The sequence below is a fragment of the Crocodylus siamensis genome, chromosome 7 (assembly GCF_052110815.1).
Source record: "Crocodylus siamensis isolate JL-2025a chromosome 7, ASM5211081v1, whole genome shotgun sequence".
NCBI classification, from domain to species: domain Eukaryota; kingdom Metazoa; phylum Chordata; order Crocodylia; family Crocodylidae; genus Crocodylus; species Crocodylus siamensis.
In genome coordinates, this window is record NC_143401.1 from 21027038 (window position 1) to 21047874 (window position 20837).

General features: G+C 45.5%; 1 protein-coding gene across 6 annotated transcripts in view; it reads right to left on the reverse strand.

Annotated features, from left to right (window-relative positions):
* ARHGAP22 (Rho GTPase activating protein 22) overlaps positions 1-20837 on the reverse strand; it is a 306841-nt gene that overhangs the window by 22591 nt on the left and 263413 nt on the right. For all 6 annotated transcript variants that reach the window (XM_090057611.1, XM_090057612.1, XM_090057610.1 and 3 more), the window contains 2 exons: positions 19090-19297; positions 8081-8213 (listed from right to left, as the gene is read on the reverse strand). In XM_090057611.1, coding sequence (XP_089913737.1) covers positions 8081-8213; positions 19090-19297 — 341 coding nt within the window. The remainder of the gene's footprint in view (positions 1-8080; positions 8214-19089; positions 19298-20837) is intronic.

Consider the following 20837-nt stretch of genomic DNA (forward strand, 5'->3'; position numbering starts at 1 on the left):
TGGCGCTCAATGGGGCCATTGGCCTGCTGGGGAATTCAAACAAATCACACTACCAACCCATACTTCAGTTTCCCCAGATGCCACCTGGCAACAGAACCACTTTTGTCTTACAGAAGACTTGGGAGGCCTATTTCAATACTGCTGATACCAAGACTTGGTCCTGATCATGCAAAGGCCTCAAGATGCCATGCAGGCATTATTAAATTTAGCTCTATGATCAAGGTATGGGGTAGGGAAGTACCACTGTCAAGCAGAGAAGCAGAGGTAGAGAGAGGTGAAAAGACTCATCCCGGGTGACACCAAGACACAACAACTAGGAATGAATCCCAGGTGTTCTAACACTAAGTGCTATTCACTTCTGCTCTGGGGAAGTAACTGTAAAAATGGTATGTGGGGTTTCTTGTTTAATGCTTTATTGCAAATGTGGCCATTTCACAAAGAAAAATGAAAACATGGGGAAAATGAGATAAGTTTTACAGCACCTCAGTGCTGCTGTAAACTACCTGTACACTACCTTGAGACCCTCACAGGACAGCGAGCACTGTGCCCATGACTCAGGGCGGCACTCCTTGTGAGAAATACTCCTCTTGTACTGCATGCTTTGGTCCTGCTGAGCAGGTGGCAGGAGTCCCCTCCCCTCCCCACAAGGCAGCCTGGACATGCTAGTCCCCAGCCTGATAAAATCACACTCATTAGATTTTCTGGAAAAAATACTGCTGGGGAAATAAAAAAAGGGAAAAAACAAACCCAGTTGAGTTTTATGAAGTGCAATGGAAACAACATGCTTTGCAATTCCCTGTGTAAGCAGGTTTGTTCCCAGGAATAAAAAGGACGTATTGTCCAAAATGAAAAGGTTGCAAAATCCTGTAAGTGTGACACCACTCCATAGTAACGGTAGCCAGTCCTCCAGGGCTGATTTGACTGTCATTCAAGTCAATGGTAATCCTTAGACTCCAATGGCTGTTGGGCAGGCCCTTAACCAGTTACCTCTACCACTCTTCTGAATCTTCCCCGAGGCCCTGATACAATTTTACCAGCTTATTTGCCTTTTCAGTGCCCAGTCTGTTTGGGAGCATCAAGCAGAGCAGTCGCAGTGCTGAAAACACATACTGTTGATGCTGAGCTGGTCCGACAGGCATGCATGTCTTATGAAAACCAACACATTCCACACCGACTGCACTGTCTCCCATGGTCTCACTTCTGCTATTCTCCATCGTTTTGATGCAGCGAGTTGGGATGACCTCTGTGCAAGTCCAGATCTAGGGCAAAAGTCTAAATCTTACTACAGGAGGAGAGGTAGGCTACTGAGGAGCTACTGGCTCTTTGGAGATATTTTGAGTCTCAGTGCTGTGTCCATGGCATAAATGACTACATCTCTCAGTCTTTTTGTAATTTTTTGTTCTCTTCACTGGAGAATCCAGCAGCACCTGGACGGCAGGGAAAAGGGCCTGAGGCCACTGGCTGTGCCCCTGTGCTGACACACTCCAAGGTGATCCTGGAGGAATGAAGTTATGGGTGAATAGCTTCAAAACAGCCTGGTGGTTCACATATGAGACAAACATGTGTGGATATTTATCTGAAACTCCTCAGACCTCAGAGGCCACTGAGCTGGGAATTTCAAGACACTCACCTGAAGATCCCTAAGAGGGTAGGTGGTCTAGACAGGACAGAAAGACCCAGAGAGCTGCCTCTCTTGTAATATTCCCATATTTCTAGCTCTGTTCCCAGCCCTCCATTAAGCACAGAGTTGTGGGAAATCCAGGAGAAAAAAACAAACAACAAAAAACAAAGAACCCATCAACTGTGAAAAAAGAAAACTTAAAAGACATTCAAAAGTGACTAAAAACCTGTCCAGAGATACCTTCCTGGGATCAAACTTAGTGGTCATCCCCAAATCAGGTCTTTGTAATGGTGTCAAAACCCAAGGCATCAAAATCACCTGTCACTCTGGAAAATCTTAACCACAGATTTTTGAACCCTTGACAAGGTTCATCTGCAGTACAGCTGCAGCTTGGCAGAAGCATTCAGGTCAGTTTTAAGTTATCATTAGTTTACCCAAAATAGCACGGTATTTTTTTATTTTCAAAAGTGAATGAGTTTGAAAATAATTCAGCTAACAGGCCAAATTTGTCTAATTTTTATTCTACAGAGTTCAACGGCACAGCTAAGGGCAGCATTTAAGTATAAGTATTGACAACAGTGTTAAATGCCACAGACCCATTGGGTTGAGTAGAGAAGTTTTGCGCATCCTCTTCCTAAATGCAGGCAGAGGGGCAGTTTAATGCATAGGGAATGGATGGACAAATTGGGAGACGTTACACATAAAATAAACAATTATCTACAACCCAGTTATCAAGAGAAAGTCACTAGGAAATCATGAACTTGGAGGAAGGAAAACAGCACTTAGAAATGTATCAAGGTAAAAATACATGCCAGCTAGACTTCTGTCCTTACTGCTGCCACCATTGTAGGAGTAGTTTTCAGTCTGTTGCAGGCTGGTGTCCACTGATAACATGAGCGAGCAACAGCCACAGAAAGGCTGGTCGCAGCAAGGCTATCCCAGAGAACTGTGAGGGCACTTTCCTAAATACTCAAAGTTAATCAAGTAGAAAGGACTACAGTATTATCAACTTGCCTTCAGCTTTTAAGGGACATATATCCCTCTTTCACCCATCCCTGTGGTATTTTGCATTGACACTCAGTCCCGTGTAGCATCACTAATGTAAAACGCAGTGTTTCAGACCAGTACTGCAGGAGACTCCTTTACAAGGAGGTTTTTTGGTGCATAGAAATTTTCAAGGTGTTGACCAAACTGGTGTTAGCAAAGTCTCCATGTTGGGCTGAAGACCCAGGGTTCAGCAGGGCAATACAAGGCCTCCTCCTTTATCCCCTCACACTCGACCTTCTCTTTAAAGAAGTGATTCTCAATCAGGGTGATGTGGCACTGTTGGGTGCCTTGAGATAATTTCAAGGATGCCATGGGGTGCCATACAATGTTAGCACTGTTAGGTGTGCAAACATGATTCACAAAATAAACCCAGAGATTTCAAATAGGAATTTATAGGGTCAAAAACATTCTGACCTCCTCATAGTTTCATAGTTAATAGGGTCAGAAGGGACCTGAGCAGATTAAGTCTGACCCACTGCCATGGCAGGAAAGAGTACTGGGGTCAAGGTGATTGTCTAGCCTTGTCTTAAAGACGCCCAGGTAGGAGCCAGCACCACTTCGCTTGGAAGTTGGTTCCAGATCCTAGCCGCCCTGACAGTGAAGTAGCGCCTCCTGATGTCTAGTCTAAATCTACCCTCTGCCAGCTTGTGACTGTTATTTCTAGTCACTCCTGGCAGTGCTTGGGGGAACAGGGACTCCCTCAATGCCTGCTGGTCCCCTCTGACTAGTTTATAACAGGGCACTAGATCCCCCCTCAGCCTTCTCTTTTGGAGGCTGAACAGGTTCAGGTCCCGCACCCTTGTCCTCACAGGGCCTGCCCTGTTGTCCCCTGATCATACGAGTGGCCCTCCTCTGGACCCTCTCCATGCTGTCCACATCCCTCCTGAAGTGCAGTGCCCAGAACTGGACGCAGTACTCCAGCTGCGGCCTGACCAGTGTCACACAGAGGGGGAGGATCACCTCCCTAGACTTGCTCAAGATGCATCTGTGGATGCATGACAAGGTGCAGTTGGGCTTCCTGACCACGTCCCCACACTATTGGTCCATGTTCATCTTGGCATAAGTGATGACTCCAAGATCCTTTTCTACCTCTGCACTGACGAGAAGGGAGGTCCCCAACCTGTAGGTATGGTGCTGGTTCTTCCTCCACAGGTACAGCACCTTGCACTTGTCCGTGTTGAATCCCATCCTATTCTCATCCGCCCACCCCTGTAAACTGTCTAGGTCTGATTGTAGCCAATTTCTTCCTTCTAGCATGCCCACATCCCCCCACATCTTAGTGTCATCAGCAAATTTGAACAGGGTGCTTTTTACCCCCCCGTCCAAGTCACTGATGAAGATGTTGAACAGTGCGGGCCCAAGGACCGAGCCCTGGGGGACACCACTGCCCACATCCCTCCAGGTCGGAAATGACTCATCCACCACCACTCTCTGGGTGCAGCCCTCATTTGACTGTGTAGGTGTCGACACCACAGTCCTCCAGTTTTTTAATGAGAACGGGGTGAAAGACAATGTCGAAGGCCTTCTGAAAGTCCAGAAAGACTATGTCCACTGCTACCCCTGCATCTAAGGATTTGGTGACCTGGTCGTAGAAGGCCACCAGGTTGGTCTGACAGGACCTGCCGCTAATGAACCCGTGTTGGTTGCCCCTAAGCATAATCTCCCCTGCTGGCCCCTCGTGGACATGTGCCAGAATAATTCTCTCAAAAAGCTTACCCAGGATCGAGGTAAGACTAACTGGCCTATACTTCCCCAGGTCCTCCTTCCTCCCTTTTTTGAAGACGGTTACCACGTTGGCCCTCTTCCAGTCCTCTGGCGCCACACCACAGCACCACGGGTGCTTGTAAAGCCATGCCAGGGGTCCCGCAATGACCTCAGCTAATTCCCTCAGCACTCTGGGGTGGAGATCGTCTGGACCAGCTGATTTAAATATGTCCAGTCCCCCCAACAGTTCCCTGACTAGATCCTCACTGACCCTTGGCCTAGGTGCACCTCCCCTGGGACCTGAGGGGGGCCCGATGGGGGGCTGATCCAGTCCCTGCTCAGGAAAATGGAGGCAAAGAAGTCGTTAAATAGGTTAGCTTTGTCATCTGGTGTGACGACCAGATATCCTAGCATGTTTTGCAAGGGCCCCACATTACCCAGTACCTTCTTTTTGCTCCCTGTGTATTTGAAGAAGGACTTCTTGTTGTCCTTGATCTGTGACGCTAGTCCCAGTCCCATCTCCACCTTGGCCTCCCTGACTGCCCCCCTGCATCCCTGAGCAACCGCAGTATAGTCCTCCCTGGTGATGGCCCCTCCCTTCCATTGGGCGTGCGCCTCCCTTTTATCTAGGAGACACTCCCGGATGCTTTTGGTGAGCCATGGGGCTTTTGTGCCCTCCTGCTCCCTTTTGTGCCCTCCTGCTCTTGTGATCTTTCTATTCTTCGCAATGTGAAAATTAAGAGCTGGTATTTTCTGAGAGGTGCCTTGAATCTAAAAAGGTTGAGAAGAGTTGGTTTAATGATGTCTGCCTGCCTTCTTCCTTTCATGAGTGTTGGGCATAAAATCTGGCTCCCTGCAGCAGCAGAGATGCCAACACGACAGTGGGCATCTCTTGAAATCAAATGAGAATTTAAAAACTTGAAAATATTTCCTTAATTTTTATTCTACAATTTTTCACCTTTATCTACTTTGTTTCTTCCTGGACCTGGCTGTGATTAGAGTCAGCCGCACCAGAGAGATTATGCTCCTGGCCCTGTCCCACAGACAGCACTACAGCTGTACAAAGATGAATACTGGTATAGAAGTAAGAGCAATAAAGGCTCCACATCTGCTGTGAAGAGGTGATCAGGATTGATGCAGGGATGTATGCGAGCAACCTGGATAAGAAGCAAAAGGTCTGGGATATATCCCAAGCATTCTTTGCTACTGTTCCAGAGTGCATATGGGGAGGCCTGCACCAGAGATGTAACAACACAGCTTCCTGCAGCACACGGGCAGTGGCAACTTCTGGCTGCCACTGTACTATGGCCAGCACAACTGTGCAGCTGCAGAGACAGCAGTTTTTTCCTCTTGACCCCTCCAATCAGTGCCTGAGCAGCTGCCCCTATCACCCTGCCCTAGTTATGCTACTGGCCTTCACAGTACTAATTTTGTGTATAACAAAAACCACCTCTGGTTGAGAGGCGACAACACAAAGTAAAGTGTCCCGGAGTTTAACTGACAGATACTTTGAATGAAAAAACTTCTGTCAATAGTTTTTGGTCTCAAAAAATGGAAAGACCATAGGAACTTTCCAACTGCTTAGTCATCAACATTTTGATTAAGAATAAATGGTTTGAAACTAAGCAAAAGTTTTCAATTCAGTTCCATATGATGTTTTATTTAGATTTTTCTAGTTGGCATAATAAAAACACGTGTTTTGAGTTAATGTTTTGACTAAAGTAATATTGTTTCTGCCATTCAGGTCTGAACAACCTAAGAAAAACAGCAGTTTTAGTCTGAAACATCCAATTCATTACAAACATTTTCATTTCCATTTGAAAACACAACTAGGGCAGACACTTCAGGTTAAAATAAAAATGCATTTTGTTTTCAGATGTAAACTCAAAACAAAGATTTTGCTTTTGTATTCTCCTGCAAAAAAATCCCCTGAAGCTGATAATTTCCTGTGACAAATATTGTTGAAGTGAAACCATGTTTTTTTCATCAAGAAAATTACCCACATAAAAAAACCCCCAAATAGCTTTATTGGTCAGGGCAGTGATTTATGTGAACTTGTCCTACTTGCTTTACTGAGAACAGACAGACACTGGGGTGCTCCCCATCCATGCTGTGTCTATCCCAAGTTCCCTTCCCAAAAGGAGACAGCTCTTTTGGGGCTCCACATTGATCTGACAATTCAGAAATTGTTAGAAGCACATTTTCAGCAGAGGCTTAAGCACTACGTTGTGTTTTGTAAACTTTCATTTCAGTGACGTGAAGTATGGTTAAACAAAGAAGAACTACAGGGAGGTCCCTCCCTCCCATGCAAACAGAATAATGAAATACAGTTCTTTTAAGTCTAGCATTCATACAAAAACAAGACTGATGCTGCTTCCCAGGCAATGAAGTCTGCTGGCAAGCTACATAGTTAATACACTGAACGATGTCCACTGTAGTACTAGGCTTGCTCTTGTGTAATGGGCTTCAGGAGTTCAAAACTCTTTCTCTTATCAGTCTAGGTGAAGCTCCATCAACACTCTGGTGTACTGCCTCTGCACGGATGGCTGCAACTGTATCATGGTGTAATGAATCAGCATACAGATACTGGGATCACTACTACTACAGTGCATAAATACTAATGGCCGCACACAGGCACATACTTGGGATATCAACAGGGATTGGCTCTGGGGTTAGCATCAGAACTTTGCACTCAAATTACAGGAAAGCCCCCCATGAAGAAGTGATAGGTTGATGTAGTCCCCTGGGACCAACCACTAGAGCAACACTAGGAGCACATTCTTGGCTGTACACATAGCGCAACAGGCTAGAACCCCGCATGGGTTACTCCAGAACCCACAGACATCTGGGGCACAAGTAATATGGTTCAAATCCCTCTTGACAATCTCCATCTAGAAGGTAATGCAATCCTTCCTGCCTCCATCAGATCAGGTCCAATCCAATATGGTGGTCAGATATCACTGGGATGGGAGAATAATTTATAAATTACAACAATAATAAATTATCCCATTATCTTCCACAGAATCCAAAAGACACCTTTCAACCAATCTGCACTTCTTCCCAAGACTTGGAAGGCTCCTTTAGGTTGTTCTACTATTTGGAATAAAATGGAGGAAAATATGGAAAGTCAATCTTCAATAGAAGATACTGTTGAAGTGCTCAACATTATTATTTATCCTCCTATGCATTTGAGATAATACCATAATTTACTCTTTTGTGGCTTCTTTCCTCTGAGTAACTCTTTAAAGCCACTTACAGACATCAGTTAAGAACCTCCCTGAATGCATCTCAGAGGTAGGAATTATAATCCCCATATAAGTAATGGAGAAAATGAGGCATAGGCAGGTGAAATGACTTGTCCAGTGAGTCAGAATGAGTCAGTGATCCAGGCTTCCTGACTCACACCTCTTTATGGCATCAACTAGAAAACAGCCCTACTAAGAAGAACAAGTCATAATCAAAAAGAATATCAAACCATGCTCTATGAATGTTGCACACTGCAGGATTTCAAGACCTACTTCCAAGAGCCATCTGCTTCATGCTGCAGCTCATGGTATGACAGCTTGAAACAAAGCTTACTGAAGTTCAAGGAAGACTCACAGGGAGTACTGGGCTTTGGTTCAGAGTTGTGAAATGGGCCTGCACTGGGTCAGGAAGCTTAAGAACAGCATTGAGGATAAAAGGAGATGGGTTAGGAGAAGCACTGACCTCGCCCTCATCTTTGGAGAGAAGCTGTCCACAAGAGAGGAAGTCTTCATATTTGGCAAAGGGGATAACAGGTTCCGGCAGCTCTCGGAGGTAAAGCTTCAGGAGGGAGGCCACAGTGTGAACATCAGTGTTGCTGCAACAAGAAGAGAGAGGAGGGAAGTTTAGAAATCCAAAGACCTGCTGTCCCCAGAGCATCCTGGAGAGGTGTCTAAATGGCTTCTTTGATGCTGACAGGAAAAAATGCAGGCCTCTGCAGTGAAGGAAAGCATTCCTCCTACATGGCTACACAAGGCAGGAGCAGAGACATAACAGGGGCAGTGGCAGGGGCTGGCCTGGTTGCAGTGGCTGCGGCAGGTAGGCTGGCAGCAGCAATGGCTGCCATTTGATAGCCTCACTGGAGTATGGATTAATACAACCATCAATCAGTGTGTATACAAATCACACAGAGGCCCCGTTAACAGCATGGACCAAAGTAAGCCTTAGTGGAACAAAACCAGGCATACTGTATTCTTGAACAAAAGTCCTAGAAAAGTAGCTGGCTAGCCTCAGAAGTGCCTCCAAAGCCAACAGAAAGAGAATGAATTAATAAGCCAGTACAAGACACCATAATAAGGATCAGCATGACCTGACAAACAGGTGTCCCCATCTGGTGGGAAGGCTGCATTAACCTTAAGAAGGAGGATGCTGATGATGCCACCTACATACGTTTTTTATAAATGTCAAGAACTAGGATCTGTATGCTGTAAAAATGAAGTTGTTTTGATCTGTGTATAAAAAGAGGCCCAGGTACCATTTAATACTTTATACTAGGCTTAGAGGTTATGTTTAGGGTGGTTATACAGGATAATGTGAAATCCAGGACAGTATGAAATCTGGGACACTACCCTTCCCGGCCAACTCAAATCAGCAGTGCTGCTGCAGGCAGAGACAGGAGTGGGAGGCATTCTGCAGCTCTGGTATTATACTACTTGGGCAGGTAAGGCAGTTAATGGTCCATTAATGACCCATTGCTCTTTACTTCAAAGGTGTGAACAATCATCTCCCCTTTTTAATGGTCTTTCCACTAATCAAGTTAACCTATTTTAGGGCAATTTTTGTGCTTGCTAGGGCTTCCTATTCCATGGCTCTGCCTCCCCACCCAGCACCTGGGACACTCATTTTAATTTTCACTGGCCAGCCAGGACCAGCCTCTGAAATCCAGGACTATCCAAGCCAAACCAGGACATGTGGTCACCCTAGTTATGTTCACACCTATGCCATGCCTACAAACATGCAGCTAGCACGATGGATTGGCTGGCCATAGATATTAGTGTTTAGGTTGATTTGTTTACAGTAAACCTGGCCAACCTTCTTTGTCACTAAAAGCCAAAGCTTGCAGTCTCTTTCCTGTAATAATGAGATTGTTAGGGGCACAGCATCACAGAGAGTATCCTGACAGCACATGCAGAAATTATCCAAAGTGGGGCAGCCTAATGTGACCAGTAACGTCTAATCCCAGAACAACCCTAATGGAGTCAGACAATAACAGTGACAGAATCCATGCTAACAACATGGGTGACTCCCTAGAGCTCATCAGCAGAGAGAGACAGTTAGCCATGTTAGTCTGAAGTCAGAAGGCAACATAGATTTCTCCTTATAGTTTAACTAAATCAGAGCTGCATAAGCTTTTGTAAGTGGAGGGTGTCTTCATTAGATACTGTGAAGGGACTGCCAGCAGCAGAGCTTCAATAGAAAGCAGCAATTAGAACAGAAAGAATGGGAAAGGCAAGGTGGGTAGGAGAGAGAAAAAAAAGGCAGTTAACCAATTGAGAGACACTGAGGTTATAAACACTCATCCAGGCAATGAGACAGAAATCCATGGTCTTGGTTTAAACCATACATAACACAATCCAGACTGTGGATAATTTCTTCTTCTGCAATTTCCTGTTCAAGTTTGTTTTTAAAGTTTTGTCATGTAAGAACTGTTAAGTCATGCAGGTGTCATCAGTGTACCTTAGGCATACCAGGGGGATGAGAAGGCAGTTGCGGAGAAAGCAAACCTTAATGTCTGTCATAAATACATTGGCATACTGGGAGGCCATATGTGAGATTGCCAAAAAACAATATTTACATTACAACCTCAGTCCAGTGGAATGGAGAGCCATACCCAGCCTTAAAGACAATCCTGATATTATTATACAACAGGGTGTCACAATATACCTAAGGTACACTGATGACCATCATCATATGGATGCATAAGAGATATCCGCCATGACTAAGGACTTCGGCCCTTCCATCAAACCAACTCTGCAATACTGTGCCCAGCAAATTCAGTTCTTGGACACCACTGTGAAGTTTTACAATGGCCACATCACTACCATGCTGTATCAGAAGCCAACTGCTACAGCTACCTCAATGCCAGCAGCTCTCATCCTAAGCACACAACTAGATCCATCATCTATAAACAAGCTGTACATTACAATTATATCTGATCTGATCCCACTGACCACAATGTACAGTTTAAGGATTTGGAGCCAGGTCTACAATTAGAATACAATACAATACAATGCATAGCCCCAAATGCACAGCCACTCAAATAAACACAACCAGACTTGCACCCTGCTCTAACCTGCTACAGCACCAAACCCAAGACAATAGAATAGCTCTGGTTGTTATCTACAGCCCCCATTTGAACATCTTAGACACACCACTAATGACACCTAACCCCTCCTGGAAAATGATGATCATAATCAAAGTAGACATGGGGGTCAAACCTGTCCTGGCTTACAGACAGCCCTCCAACCTCAAATGGCATCTCTTCAGCCACAGACTACCTAACTCCTATTCTCATCAAGGAACCAGACCTTGCTTTGGAGTCAGATGCCAGCTGTACCCCTTAATCAACAGACACCAGCATCATCACTGGACCAAATAACACAGATTATAATATATGACATTCATTCACCTGTTCCTCTACCAACTTCATATACACCATTACCTGCTCACAGTGCCCCCCTGTTGTCTCCATTGGACAAATGGGATGATCCCTATGTGTAACAAAGACCAAACACCAATCTAACGATTCCCAAAAGACATGCCTGTGGCAAAACACTGCATCTTCCCTGGACACTCCATTGCTGACCTCAGAGTACCCAACCTTATCCAGCACCACTTAAAAAACAGTTCGAATGGGAAACTGTGGAACAAGAAATCATCCACAGACTGGATGTGTTACATATGTTCCAAACCAAGACTATGGATTCTTATCCCTTTGTCTGGGCTAGCTTTTATAATCCCTCAGTGGGTTAACTGCTTTGCTTTTCTCTCTTTGACACACCTTGCCTCTCCCAGCAGTACCCCCTTGATTTTCCTCCCTCTTCCCTACCCTGTGTATTGTAATCACTGCTTTCTAAGAAGTAAGCTGCTGCATATGAAAGCTTATGCATCTCTAGTTTAGAGATGGTGCAAATCTACCCTGCTTTCTCCTGAGAGTCCTACACCATTCATGCACCCTCCTTTCCTGAGTAAGTGCCTATAGCTGGTGTCCCAGTTCCACATGTTATGCTACTAGGCAAGACAGTCTACCTAAGAAACAGTAATGAAAGGGGGACAAGCATCCTAGGCAAACCCTCTGGAAACCCTTTCCTAATTCAACTCTGGCTTGGTCTCACAGGAATCAATGCACTCACTATAGAGGAAGAGGAAGCACATGTAAAGGGAAGGCACCCGAGAGGAAGGAGCCTTCATCTCTCAGCACTCCCTGCAGGAATGAAAGACATTGCATGTTCTCTCCTGGCACAGGGTGAATCCCTGGGAAGGCTAACGGGAGTGTGGGACACTTATGAGGTGGGAGCGTTCAGCCAGTCACAGCAGGGAACACAGAGAAGTTCTGTCCACTTGTGACTGCTGCATGTCAATTCAGCCATCTACCTTCTGAAGACCAAGTTGACTCAAAATTTGACATAAAACAACCGTTACCCCATTGCTGTTTCTGATTGCCTGACACCTCCTATCCCCCTTTCCTTTCCCAGTACCCATCTCTTTGTATTACTGTCAACCCACTCCTTAGGCATCCTAGCAGCTTGTGTCTGCAGAATCACCTTGAACTGAGATATCTGCAATGATATTTGATCCTTTTTTCACACAGACACTACTGTATGGTCTACAAGCAGTTTAAATGCCCCCTTCCAGTTTGTGTTACTTGGCATTGGTTGACGGCACCTTCCATTTGCTGTCTTCTTACTCATTCCTCTTGCCTGATAAGGTCTGTCTAGAGTTTCTCACCTTGCTCTCTTGTCCTGACTAAAGAGTACTGTGCCCTTGGCAAATTTTGCTACTTCACATCTCCTCCCCCTTCCCAAGCCACTAATAAACAACATTCAACCACCTGGGATCTACTGCGGGACCCTGAGCCCCCATCATTAATCCTCTGCCAGGAAGAAAAGCTAATTCTACTTTTCGCTTTTTGTCTCCAGCCAATTTTGCTCCATGACAGTACTGTGACTCACTCAGGACTGCTTGGGGGGCCCTTGTCAGAGGCCTTTTGGAAGTGTGAATAAATTACCATATTTTCTCACGTACCATGTGCCTCAAATACATCACATGCCTTGCTTTGGGGAAGGCAGAATGAAGAAGAAAAGATTTTTCTAGTTATGGCCTCACAGAACAGGGGCAGAGCCTGAACTTCAGCTTGTTCATCCTCCCTCTCTTGCTTGGGCAAAAGCTATTTTAACCTTTTCAGAGCTGAACTGTCAGCAGCTCTTGGCTGCTTAGCCAAAAGCTGAGACTATATCTGCTGCTTAAGATAGGAGTCCACTGGCAATTCTAGGATTTTGGAAAGAGCTAAACACAAGTTTGTGGAACTGTGAAGTAGCAGAAACAAGATAAGCAGTAGCTAAATTGAAAATTCTTCAGCAAAACTGCCAAAGAAAGGATCGTTTGATTAGTAGAAGATCAAAACTATTAACAAGGACAGTGGGTTATTAACACCTGTTGGGTGAAAAACAATTAGCACAAATCAAGTGCATTATAATAAGCCATGAAGTCAATTGATTCCCTCAACTGCCCAAATAGAAATGCCACTGCTATTAATCTGGGCAGAAACGTGGGTTTCCTGTTTAAGATACACACCCCAGTTTTAGAAGGCTAATTTTGGGAGGAAAGCGAGTGCGGTATATAGTATGCTAATTGGTTATTTTATTTCAATACTGTGTTGATACAGGTTTCCTTCAATTTATGCAGGTTCTTCATATACACATTCGCACTTATGCGATGGCATATTTAGACCCATAACTCATTATATACAAGGTAAATTTGCACTTATGCAGTCAGCATAGATGCCCACTCCCACAAACAGGTAAGTCTGTGGGGGGAGGGGAAAGGGCCATGGCCTCACTCACCCCAGCCCCAGCTGCAGTGGCCCTGGGAGTAGCTGGAGCCAGCTGCTTGCACTGTGCTCCGCCTGTCCCCCCATGCCTGGGCTCACCCCAGCTCCTGGACTGTGCTGTGCTGTGGTCCAGGCACATGGTGTCAGCTGCTCCCAGGGTTGCTCCAGCACAGGCTGGGGTGAGTGTAGACAAACAGAGCCCCAGGAGGCATGGAGCACAGCACCCACCCCAGCCCCAGCTGCAGCAGCCCCAGAAGCAGCCAACACCAGCTGCCTGCACCAGGGCATGGCACAGCCCAGGAACAGAGATGAGCGGGGACAGGCAGAGCATGGTACAGCCCAGTGGCTGCAGGCAGCTGGCTGCTCCCAGGGCTGCTGCAGCTGGGGCTGGGGTGAGTGCTACTCTGTTCCCTCTGCTTTGCTGCCATGTGCAGCTCTGGGAGTGGCACCCCTCCCCCCACCCCTTCCCTAGTCCCAGCCTCACTCCCTCCCTCCCTCACCACCATAGGAACCTATCCCTATTTGTTACATTGTAAAGTGGGCTCACTTTACGCCAATTTGATTTATGCACTGTTCTCCAGGAATACATGTACAGCATAAATCGAGGGAAACCTGTACACTCAAATAATTAAGAGTTTAAAGAGACATAATTGTATTGATTTCAAAAGATATCAATACATGCTGTTATCTAACTTTTGCATCTATATGATTCTGTAGCAAAACAAGTATAGCAAAACCTCTGCAGTAGGGGTGGGTGGTTATTTGGGTTGGTGGGCCATGTAATGAGTTTCGGTGACCTGTCAAGGATCACACATCTCTCTTTCTCCCATTCTCGCTGTCCCTCCCTCCCCTCCTCCCAGGACTACAACTAGAGTACAAGCCTGAACCTACCAGCAACTTTAGCACCCCCACCCCCTACAACAGCCAGAGTCCACCCACCCACAAATGTAGCACACCCCTTACTCCCACTCCCCTGGGGCCACCAGAAGTTGCTGACTATGTCCACAGCTGCCCAAACACAGCCAGCATCATCTGGATCAGTGCTCCGGGCACCAGGGGGGTGGGGTGGGCAGGGAGCACTACAGCTGTGCGGCCAATGTGGAAGCCTGAACCCACGCGCAGCTGCAGCCTCACCCCCCAACCTGGCTGCTGGAGCCACCACCCACTTGTAGGCCAGATCTGATTAGTTGGTGGGCTTTATTTTGCCCACTCCTGCTCTATAGATTTAACCTTCATTCATCAGTGATCCAAGTTAGGGCAATTTAACTCACTTGAATCACTTGAATACAAAGGTAACAGTTACATGGTTACTGTTGATGATCCTGTAGTAGGTCCCAGGTGGCTGAATGTTGATTACTCTGAAGCAGTAGCTCCTCCTCTCTTTTTAGAGATATATTTGTCTATAGCATATGTCTGTAATAATGATGAACTAATGGCGAGGTGCCCAGCAGCTGGAACCCTCATCTTTGTAATAATACAAAGTTTTTTTGTTTATTGTTAATTCAATTTGCCTTCAACTTGTGCCATGAATGTCCAAACAGAGGTATACACCAGTTTAACTATACTAGCTTTAACTATATCAGATCAGGCTACATTCACCACCAGAGTTGAGATTCTATTTGCAGTACATGTATATTCTAATAAAACCTTTCTTTACAGAGTAACAGAGTTTATGTGTAGTAGAGACTGCCCAATGAGTATGAGGACAGAACAAGATTAGCCTGGAACTGGAGTCCAGTGTTTAGTACCAAAATAGACCACAGGGTTCAGTTTAAATTTTTCAGTACCAAATCCTCACAAATTTATGAGCAGAAATCTCAACATTTAAGTCAATCTTGCAAGATATATCATACACCATCTTTAGTAATTGCACAAGAGCAGGTATAGCATAAATATTTGATTACTTTCCAACAGAACTGGACAACAGGCCTTTCCTTGAGCTCTAAATCTCATTCAGAAACAAAGCCAAAAAGGCAGATTCAAGCCTAGAGATTTCTCAAACCTCAGAGTAGTGGAATTCAGGGCCGAGAATTCGGACAATCTGTTATAACAAATAATTCTTCTGAGTTACAACCAGCCTTGGGCTTCCTAGACACTCATCTTAGTTCTCTTACAGAGCATCCACAGAGTTTCAGTGCACTCTCACAACAATGAATTTAATAAGAGAGGTATGGAGATATGTCATAGAGTTCCTGCCTGTAGTTAAACAGGTTGTAACTTCTATAACTATTGTGGCTGCAAAATGCCACTGAATGCAACAAACTAGAAGAACTGGATGGAACATGGAGCCTTTCCTTTCTACAGTTAGGAAAGAAAATTATACACAGGACTAGGGGAAATGAGTCCCTGACTTCCATTTGCTCCTAAGCACAGACTTGGCACAAAACATAACTATCACCTTCCACCCAGATGGTCTTTTGGCCACAATCCAAGGTTGAGCAGGTTAGTGATTGTGAATGGTGCTCTTCTCCATGTTCTCCTAGACACAGCTGTCTAGAGGGGTTTCCTCCAGCCAAGAGCTGAACTCCAGTGGTGGAGAATCTCAGGAAGCTTTCCCTGTCTCTGCTCGTGCAGTATTTGCTCTGTAGAGAACCCCAGTTTTTAGGTTATTTAGAATTGTTGATGCAACTGTATCAATCCAAACTCATTGTGACTAAGTGGTTTACATGGAAACTGATACCCCAGGAAGGGATTCCCTCCTCTGTCCTCAGAAAGCAAGTTCTATTTTATTCTTAGTCAGTGGCGCAGAAGGAAACTGATTGAAAAGGGATTCCCCAACCCCTCAGAGAGTACAAGGGTTGGATCTATTCTGCAAAAGCAAAAAATGCTGCTTCTCCAGCATGAAGAGCCAAGTTCTGCCCTCAACTCTCACTGAACGCACTGGGAGTTCCAACCAGGGTCTGCCCAAAACATATTCTGTGGGAGAAGTGTGTCCTAATGTTGCCTGTGCTGTACCTTCTCTGTACACCTCTCTGTTAGGTGCTTCTCTGGCCCCCAGCCCTGGCATGTCTGAACACCTCTTTTTCTTTCATATGGCATCATATAGCAACTTCTAAATCTATGAGCCACTGTCTGGTATTCTGGCTCAATGTGCGGATTCTATCTACCCCAAGTGTACAAGTCTGTACACTTGTAAAGATTGCAGCTTTTGATTAAGTGCTGTGTTATTTGTTGGACACCACCTTCACACAGGGGGCTGTCCAAGATGTTCATCTTGTGCAGTGCTGTTTTGAAGTAGCCATAACCAGATCTCAGTCTGCTGAGCTTGACCCTCACTTCTCTGCCAAGATTGTGCCCAATGGGGTACTCATTTGTGGTTGGTATAAAATACTGTAGGAACAAGTCTAACCTTTCCCAGTGGTCAGCCCACTCCATTGCTACCCATAGATTTGATTCAGTATCCCCAATCTCTTTCAGGAGCTTGTGGCCTTCATATACAAGTGGTTTATGACCTTTGAGTCTCTTAAGCCTCAATTTGTTTGAGCCTTCAGTTAACAGCTGATGGAGCAGGTGATTTTCATCATCTCTTGCTTCTAACACCAGGAATGATGTTAGGGCCTGTCTTATTATATCGGTTGGTCTAATGCCTGAGAGTACAGGGAGTACATGGGTGTTTGCATACGTTGTGCAGCCTGTTATGAATCTCAGCATGCTGCTAAGGATAGTGTTGAGCTTCTTAGTGTGACAACTTCTGGACCATAGAGGAGCACAATATTCTGCTGGGGCATATATAAGGTGACCATATGTCCTGGATTGGCTGGAACAGTCCTGGATTTTGGAGGCTGTCTCAGCATCCCGACCATTGCAGAAAATGGAAGTAAAAGTCCCATATTGGCAGGAACCCACTGGTGTATGAGGCTCCTGGGTCAGACCCCGCTGGGCTGTGAGGGGAGCCTTTTGTATGGTAGTCAGGGGAGGGTGCGTGCAGGGAGCCATTGGTTCAGGGCTGTGTGTGTGGCTGTGTGTGCACGGCATGCTGTCCTTCCCAGGCCCACTCCTGGGAGCCACAGGGTCAGGGCTGTGTGTGTGTGTGGGGGTGAATGTGTATGCGTCCACACAATCATTCTGCAAGCCATGGGTTCAGGGGGGGTGGGGTGTGTGTGTGTGTGTGTGTGTGTGTGTGTGTGTGTGTGTGTGTGTGTGTGTGTGTGTGTGTGTGTGTGTGTACGCATGCATGTGCACACATGCAATGGCACCCCCTGCCATCCCTTCACTACCGGATTTCCTTACCCCATCCTGGATTTCCCTCAAATTATTATGATCACCCTAGGCATATACCATTGCAAGTGCTAACAATCCTTAATACATTTATCTTCACACCAATTCTATGAAAAAGGAAGGGGCACTTAGCACTGGGGATCAGAGGTAAAGAGAAACTGAATTCCTTTCCCTAAAGACCTGATTCTCTGGGGTCTGAGAGTCAATCTGAAGCAGAACATGGAACCAAACCAAGATCATGAAGAGGAAACCTGCAGTTCAACTGACTGCAGAAAGCATCCTCAGTGTATTGTGGGCATGTGATGCCACTGAAAAGGGGTAAGTAGTACACTTTGGGGGAGGGAGCTGATTTCCTTTTCCAAGGAAGATTTTTTCCCCCTCTTGTATAAGGGTGAGAAATCAAAATCTCAACCATGATCACTGCCAAAATACTAGGCACGTTTGGGTTATCAGTGTCTAAGAAGCTTCACTGGGAAGAAACCACACTCTGTCAAGACTTCACCACAGCTAAGTGTGGAGGCTGCTGCATGTCTTCAATCTAAGCAATGCCATCAAGCACATGCAACAGGGATATTTCTCCTGTCTGCTGAGTTGAGCAATGGAAATCATGTACATTCAGCTGCTGCTTATATACCATCAGCTGGAACATAATGCTTGAACTGCCACAGTGGGGGTGAACTCTTCTTTGATAATTCCACTTATTGAGCAAATATTAACTGTGGTTAAGAATCAAAGAAAGGAGGATGGGTGGCCAGGAACAGAAAGGGAGGAAAGAATTAGAAGAATGTCTCCAATAAACTCTTTCAGGACATTCCAGGCTGAGAATGAGTAACAGCATCGCAGACTCAGGGATGTGCTGCCTTTTCTTATAGCAGCATTCACATAAAGCACAATACACCCCGTCAGCCACAGGCCAGAATGGAAGTGGTATCACTGATTACTGCTCCAGTCATAAAGCCTGGTAGTGCTGCTTAGGTCACCTGTAAAAATAATCTTAGGTGGTTTCCTATTCAATTGCCTGTTAAAGTCACTACCAAAAGGGCCCTGCTCACGAAGTTAGGATCTAACCTCCCGCAACACACACACACAGCCCCAGCCCAGCAAAGTACTTCAGCTTGGGTTTTCGTTTAAGGATGTCAGCAATCCCAGTCAAGTCATCTGCTTGAGGGCTCAGGCCTTGCTCAAATATTCTTGCAACCCACTTTTGGTCTGCAACCCACCGGTTTAGAAATGCTGCTTTAAAGCATTAAATCCACATGGTACAAGTTAAGTGAAGAGGTCAGCTGTCTGGAATAAGCACCTTCTGAAACTGCCCCAACAGGGAGTATGTTCAGAAGCAAGGATATTACAGCAGCATTTCACACAGCACTGATTAACAGTGGAAGCTGATGCTCATTCACTTCTAGTGACCAAGGCACTCACTCACCTGTCAAAGAGGGGCTTCTCCCCACAGTCAAAGGAATCCTGAAGGTCCTTGACTAGGTTGGCTTGGCCGGGCATTCGGAAGAGTCCTTCCTCAGTGAGGCCTCGTTCCCGAATGAAATCCACACATTGCTCCACAAGCAGTGGGGCTAGCCGCTGGCCGTATTTCCTTTCATATTGCACTGTGTCCTCCAACCGCTGCCCGAAGATCCCTGCCAATGGGAGACACCATATGGCATTAACTTTTATTTCACTTAATTTTAATTCCCCCCACAAAGCCTGTTAGTAGGCCAGGGTGGGATTGGGGGAATGGGAGCTGTGAGTCACATGAAGGGAGAATGGACCCCGTTTCTACCAGCATCAGCAAAAATAAATCAAGAAAAATTACAAGCTAATAATTCTGTTCTGCTTTGAATGCAGAGTATGAGAAGCTGACCTCTGTCCAGCTCCCACTGGGGAAGCTACCCAAATGAGATAAATATTTGGCCCCAAGAAAAGTATAAAAGAGATTGGCATTGATTATATTTGCCTACAGCTGTTCTGACAGTACGAATAACCAACAGACTGCCTGAATGATTACACTTCTATATCTCATCTTACCCAAAGGGCCCTGAAGCACCAGTCTGAAATGGGTGCCCTGACTTTGCATATCAGAACTGCTTCATCTGCCACTGGGCACAGCTATATTTGGGTGGGGCAGAGCTGTTGATTGCCAGCTCATCCCACCAAAACCACCAGAGGAAGATTTAAGAAACCAGAATGCAATTATCCACATTAAAACAGGCCAGGGATCGATAGCAACAAATCATCTGGTATAAAGGATGTTTACTAACTAGTGGCCTTTTGCCTTAAAGTACAGTTTCTTTAATAAAAAATTATTAATAACATTAATTAAAACACTGAGTCAACCCAGGTTCACCAGCATTCCTAGAACTTGCCTTGCCCCCTCACACACACACACACACACACACACACTTGCCTTGCCCCCCCCCCCCACACACACACAGAGTGAAAGCACTCACACTTTCAGTTCCTTCTTCCTTGATATAATGTGTATGCATCCTTATGCTCCCCCCAAAGTCTGATTGGGGCTCACACATTCATGCAAGCTGTACCTACGCTATGTAACTTGTTGAATGAGGTGCTTCTTCTCCCTCCACTGGGGCTTGAGCTAGTGGGAGTAGCTGCTAAACTTGCTCTAGGATTACTGCGGCATTTCAGTACACACCAAAGAGATGCCTGTTCTTAGATGCAAAATCTAAGGGAAGATCCACATGAACCCATCCAGGGGCAACAGTCTTACAGAGTGCCACTGAGGCAGCACAGAGGATATAGCATTAAAACAGTCACTTGCTCTGGGAGTGAAGAATTTAGACAAATGGTATACTGCCAAAGTTTATTCAATTTTAGATGTGACCAGATGATAGCAAAATGGGGTTTGATCCAAAGCCTACTGAAGACAAAAAGAGGCTTTCCATTGATTTGGGTGGGCTTTGGGTCAGGCCTCCAATACCCATCATTTTATCTTACATCACTGAAAATACTGCTCCACATCATGCTGGGTGTATAGTATACTCTTGGCCAATTTATGAGTAACACATACTGTGTCACATATAACAGACTATAATCTGACACACTTTGCATTTCCATTTAAGTGTTGCTTTCACAGGAGATAAGGAAGGAAATTTCCCAGCTACCATTTGCTATCACACAATGGAATTGCTGGACTAGGTCAGATCTGTGCTCCCTATC